Genomic DNA, 6,381 nt, shown 5'->3' with positions numbered 1-6,381 from the left:
AAAATAAATGTACAATTAAAGAGAATGAAAAGAACTTTTCGCAGTTGATCGGCATGTAATCCCCGTCCCCGAGCAGTTTCGCGTAGTTAAAAAGAATGGAGGTGAAACGTAACGTATGCATCGGAGGCAAAAAGTCCGCAGCCGAGAACGAGTGCTGCTGTTCTTCCAATTTGCTATTAGCCTTTCCACGAAGCGTGAGGAGCTCGAGTGCCATCGAGGCCGGAGGCGCGTTGTCAGAATCCAGTCACTTGCCCGGAGTTTCGACTGCTTGTATTCGCGTGCGCATTGAGTTGTAGGAAAGTTTCGGCGAAGGTTTCGGAAGCGGGGAACCCGTGTCGGTCAGGGCTGACGGTTTTCGCATCGAGGCCGAGGCGCCGATGGATTGAAGAGGACCGGAGAACACGCAATATCGGCGTATCGGTGCGCCTAGACGCCATAAGTCCATAACCTAACCCTAACCTAGATTAGAAGCAGACGCACGCCTGCGGAATAACGCTGGGCAGTGGACCAATCCAGTCAGTCCGTCGCCGCTGCGCGTTGAGCTCACATATTTCGGTCGCGGACGACGGACCCAGCTATGTGACGAAAGTTGGGAGATATCAGTGTATCTCTGAACGCAGCAAGGCCTTTCAGCGAGGGGGAAAGGTCCGAGGAAAGGCAACAAACAAACCCCGGGGATAATGGAGTGTCCGCACCTTGATCAAAGCGTCCGATTTGACGCCAACATCGAGGCAAACTGTACAAAGGATCTGCCATTCCTCTGCGCAGGTAGGATTCACTCACTGCTTACGCCAAAACTATTGTCCTTTGCTCTCGTATTTTACAACCTTATGCCGAGCACTGGCGTTCAATATTCGTTAAATAATACCATAAGCATTTACGCGATCGTTTTTGTCAAGGTGAAAATTTACCGGCCCCTCGGGCGTTCGGTAAACCGGAGCTTTGTCCGTTATTGCAAAATCAATACACGGCGTTGCTAATCAGCTGGCGTGAGATCTGTCATTGGACCCAGGAGGAACCGACCCGTTTTTAAATGTTCTTATTTATTGAACTGTTATGACATAACTGTGATGTTTTTATATTACTCAATAAAATTCAAATCCGATCGTCTGTTGTCCTACGATTTAGATCCGGTAATGTTTGAAAATAATTTCGAACTTCCTAAAAAGGGATAAGAGTTCATTGAGCTCGTTCCGTGATGTAACCGCGAGGCATAATAAAAGGCGTTCCCCGATTTTCATCCACCAGTTCATTCAATTGTTTTATAAATTTTCGAATTTAACGTACGATTCGTTCTCTAAGGTACACAGCAATCACGTGGATCGTTACTCGGCTGATTTTCGTCACAAAATGTAACCGACTTACTTGGTTTTCAAAATTTCCCGCCGCAGTCCTCCACGTAAGCGCGTCGCGAAATGAAATACGTGACTTTATATCGCGAATTTTTTACGACCGTCTCCATTTGAGGGACAACGCAAAAGCAGCGGACAAATCTCGCCTTGGAATTTATTTTCCTTCTCTGGGATACTTTACGCAACGTTGAAAATTATAAATTATGTATGCGGTTGCCTTTTTATTGGGATTATTTTTTTTTCCAAGCTGGCAATGAATTTCCTCAAAACTATTGTCGTTATCTTTAAAATGAGAAACAAGTCACGCGAAATTTGCGGTCACTCGTGTCACTGCGTATCACGTAAGAATATCTGTACTGTGTACAAAAGAAAAGATGCGAAATATACATTTACCCTGTATATTGCGAGAGCAAATGAACGCGAGATTCTCATTTCACTAATCCCTGGATTTTCACATAAGTAGATGAACCTGAAATACGATTTTACCATGCAAAAACAGAATTCTTCATAGCGTGAAAATTAACGAAAATATCGGCACGCAAACTTATTGATTTCAGCGAAGCTTAAGGTGTTGCTGAATACATAATGAAGTAAATGCAAAATATCTCGCGATATCCAATATCTCTATTTCTATTTTCGTAAATCTTTATCTATAAGTCATTCGTGAACTTTTACTTTTAACAACGACAATTTATTGACGAATATTATACGTACATGTATTACTATATTTCATATTCCATTTCAATTAAGTTCAGTCTATTCGTGAATTAGCTATGTTTATGCTTCACTGAAGTATGTCAATCAATACGCGAATGTATTGTGAATTATTCAATTTTGTTTATAATAACTTCCCAAGCTGCTGCTACTCCGTATATTGATGAATAGTATTGCATAAAAAATCAATTATACCAGTATTCTCCTCATTCTCGTTATTGAAAAAACTTATTTCTTTCATGATTTGGGATGACGAGCAGTGTGTGGCACTGAAAAAAGTGCTTGGCTCTGTCTGCACTGCGGAGCTGTCCATTGCGGAAGATACGTAGGGGGCCACGCTATGCAACACCATGAACAAAATACTCAGCACTGTGTGTGCATTGACTGTGAAAACCTAGCAGTATTTTGGTAAGTAGTAGTTTTTAAAGTTGGCAAGACCTGAGTTGAAGCTGCATGGTACGATTCCAGTGTTTTAATATTTCACTTTTTTTTTGCAACCATCAGCTTAATTGGGTCATGGCTAGTGAATTGTATAAATATTTTGGATACAAGATGAAAACAAAATGCCAAAAAATATGTATTGTTTGATTTTCTTGTCAACCACTGTTTTTATAGAAAAATGTTCTGTTTCAGTTACTCTTGTGATGAGTATGTAGTAAACGACACACTTAATGGTCAAATAGAAAAAATACGAAGAAATGCTTTTCACAAAAGTGGACACAAGGACTGCGAAGATACTTGGAACGAATCGCCACGAGAAAATGGAACGGATTCGGACGCTTTGTGGAAGGCCGACGTTGTCGTGAGAAATCTAAGACCTCGAACGCGAAAGAGGTCCCATTCGCTCGACGGTTCCAGTGTAGAAAACAGACCTGTAGCAAAAAGAAAAGGCTCAAAAGCAACCAAAGAAAAGAAAGTTGTAGGGCTCAGAAATTTAGGGAATACTTGTTTCATGAACGTTGTATTGCAGTCCTTCAACAACATAAGCCATTTTTGTGAATATCTAACGCAAATGCCCAGCCTGGAGGGAGTTGCGTTCAATGAAAACCAGACGCATAGAGGGCGAATTGTTGCCCCAGGAAGAGCTCGAGAACTTAGCGACGCTTTGTTGGCCGAAGAACTGAGGAAAGTCCTCCTAAGCTTAAGTTTGGGTGGATCGAACGGTCAGGCAATTTCGCCAGAATGCCTGTTTCTGGTTATTTGGAAAGTGGTACCACGTTTTAGGGGCTACCAACAACAGGATGCGCATGAATTTCTTACATACATGTTGGACCGACTGCACACAGAACTATTACAGCTTTTGCCTCGACTAGGGCATGAGCCTTTAGGTCTTAGAGGGAAACAAAGTATAGTAACTGCAGTATTTGGTGGAACACTTTTGAGCGTGGTAGGCATTTTGTTCCGCGTTCATTTGATGCAGGGAAATGTATATAAATAGCTGAGAACTTTCAGTAACTAAATTCAAAATCTTCATCTATAAAGAACTTGAAGTTTTCAGTACAACATCAAGAATTTAGAACTTTTTTTGTGTCTCTAAGTCTGTGCTTCGAATGTAGGTACACTGTATGAACTGTCGTACGGATTCAAAAACTCATGAACCATTCCAAGATCTATCCCTGGACATACCGGACAGATTTCACAGGCGAACGAAGGAACAAGAAGAGACGTGCTCTCTTACGTACAGCCTCGCTAGATTTTTCAAAGTCGAAGAGCTAGCGGACAGCGAACTCTATTTCTGTGACAACTGTATGGGAAAACAGCGATCCACCAAAAGGTTCTGGGTCCACAGGCTGCCCAATGTTAGTCACTATATCATTAATATACTTTTACCGCAGTTTGTTTCAAATACCACAGAAAAAAACGCTTTCTTCATCCCAATTCACACATTTTATGGCTTGAAGCGACAGACCCCTTGTTTCAAATGTTATTTCAGGGATGTTTGAACCGTTTACCTTATTAGAATATAAGCTCACAATCAATTTAAAACCGTGTAAATTTTTGAATCACCTTATTCCACTTCATTAATGTAAATAATTAATCATTGAAGAATCTTTAGCTGAAATGAGATACCGAGTAAGTGATATCGCTTTTCGCTTTCAATGTGCAGGTGTTGTGCCTTCACATCAAACGATTCAGATGGTGTAATTCTCAACGTTCGAAGCTCGATACTCAAGTGGAATTTCCTATGGAGTCTTTAGATATGTCTGAGTTCATTGTTCGTGGTGTCTCTGGAACGAGAGTGAGCGCTCAAGGTAGTCATTTTTACGACTTAGCTGCCGTCATCGTTCACCATGGTTCAGGGTAAGTGATTATAAATATTCCAAATTTTAGTATCACTTAGGATATGTGATTGTAAATTACTAATTTAATTCAAAGTTTTTCCATGAACCAGTGTTGATGGACCATGAGTATTATACGAGGATTATGCTTGTTATAATGATTATTGCCAAGTAATGACGATCTAGATTGCAATTAAATCTTTAAAGTAATCCTTTGTAATTGTCTTTTGTTCATGCAAGCATTGTTGGATAAAATCCAAATTACTGGAACAGACTTTCAGCTCGTTATTTATAGTCATTTGGCACCACAATTATTCCCGTGTATTAGGTAACATTAAGAATTTCTTCAGCATTACGTTTTAGGACGGTTTCAGAATATCGCATTATGTTTCAGCGCCGGCACGGGACACTACACAGCGTTTGCCGTTCATGACGGACAGTGGTTCCATTTTAACGACAGTTCTGTGAGGCCTACAAGTGCCGAAGTTGTTTCTAAATGCAAGCCTTACATTCTGTTCTACGTGCGGAAGGAATTCTCGATCCCACCTCCTTTGTGACGTTGTTTCCCTCGGCCTCACCTTCGACCTTATCCTTACCCTCACCCTAATTTTCGACCAAGTTGTGGTCTTCGTCCTCATCTCATCGTACTTGACAACGATGCGAAGCAAAACTGCTCAGGCCTTTTTATTTTCAAGTGGTACCTAGGTGAAATGGATCATTTGAAATAGGAGTAGTGGGAATAGTAAATAGATTGTAATATTAGTTGTGTTGTTCGTTTCACACTAAAAAGAAACATAAATTATTTCATCGCTTTGCCAGAAGCGTCGTCGAATTTAATAATAACTAACTCGTAGATTGTATGCCTCTTCACCGTTTCATCCTGTTCTTACTCTTTGACCTCCGTATAAAAACGATCAAGTCGCGTTACAAATTATGCCGTTATCCATTTTAGTTTCGTAGATAGGCAAGCAAATACTATATTTTTCTAGCTGCCGACGATATAATAAAAGAGTTGCCAATTATTTAAGTGACGGTAATTCAATGTGATATAGAAAAATGAAGGCATTAAACAAACGTATTAGGTGGTCGTAGAATTATATGTATGTGGGTGCTGTAAAAGAAAACGAGAAATAACCAACCTTCTGATCACGGAATCATTGTTATAGCCGCGTATAGGTTTGCAAAAGTTAAAAGTTCCTCCTTGTTTTTCTAGTAAAGTTTTGGATCTCATACAACGATCATAAGTCTTGTTTGTTTCCACTTTTCGCCCGGTTCACGTATTTTGGAAATGAACACAAAAGTTACGATTAATCGGGGAATAACAGAAATCGGGTCTTGGTCCTCGAATACTTGGGCCAAACGTAACGCACTCTTATTTCTAACTCAATATTAAAGTGAATTTGAAAAGACAAAATCATGTGAATTGTGAATTGCTTAATCGGTTGTGTGAAACTTTGAGCCAGCAGTCTTGCATTCAAACGGCTGTATTCGCCCCCCCTCTTCCCCCCGCCCTCCTTCCAATCCCCGAACACTCGAAAACTCTTATGTGATTATTTAAAGACTTATTTTTTCTATAATAATAATTGATAAGTTAAAATGTAATAAAAGAACGTTTTATTAAGACGATAACCGTTAATTAACAAAAATCATTCTTAATCGTACATATAAATTTACGCAAACGGACAAAATTAAAATGTATTAACAACGAGAGACTAATGTACGAATGATCAACAAGTAATAATTATAGAAATAAAAGAACAAAATCGTGAACCATTAGTAACTGTGTATCAAACAATCTCTTTCCTGTAGATTACTTATCTTAGTTATCATCGTATTACAGCCAATGAATGTATCGCATATTACTTCAGTTGCCAAATCTTTTTTCGGCTTGTCTAAGGTGGATGAGTGTTTTTTTTTTTTTTGGGAAATCATTAGAATCTCGTATTTCTTCAGCTTTTTAGTTCGTCACGCAGATCTGAGATATCTGTACTCTACACAAATATCTCTGATACATTATCGTGGATTATTACTTACGG

The 6,381-nt window shown here is 39.6% G+C and overlaps 1 protein-coding gene across 4 annotated transcripts; it reads left to right on the top strand.

Annotated features, from left to right (window-relative positions):
• Nucleotides 1-6,121, top strand: LOC124220840 (ubiquitin carboxyl-terminal hydrolase 3). 4 transcript variants are annotated; one of them, XM_046630173.2, is made up of 6 exons: nucleotides 1-768; nucleotides 2,327-2,474; nucleotides 2,700-3,453; nucleotides 3,623-3,865; nucleotides 4,174-4,367; nucleotides 4,740-6,121. In XM_046630173.2, the coding sequence occupies exons 1-6, from the start codon at nucleotides 681-683 to the stop codon at nucleotides 4,900-4,902; spliced, it is 1,590 nt and encodes a 529-aa protein (XP_046486129.1). In that variant the 5' UTR covers nucleotides 1-680; the 3' UTR covers nucleotides 4,903-6,121. The 4 variants fall into 4 exon arrangements, with proteins under 4 accessions (XP_046486129.1, XP_068992921.1, XP_046486130.2 ...); XM_069136820.1 differs by lacking the exon at nucleotides 1-768 and adding an exon at nucleotides 1,460-1,557; XM_046630174.2 differs by lacking the exon at nucleotides 1-768 and adding an exon at nucleotides 1,627-1,693.
• The last annotated feature ends 260 nt before the right edge of the window (nucleotides 6,122-6,381 follow it).

Source organism: Neodiprion pinetum, chromosome 6, assembly GCF_021155775.2.
Source record: "Neodiprion pinetum isolate iyNeoPine1 chromosome 6, iyNeoPine1.2, whole genome shotgun sequence".
Lineage (NCBI taxonomy): Eukaryota > Metazoa > Arthropoda > Insecta > Hymenoptera > Diprionidae > Neodiprion > Neodiprion pinetum.
Note: the sequence above shows the minus strand (reverse complement) of the source record. Positions and strands in the feature narration are given on the sequence as shown.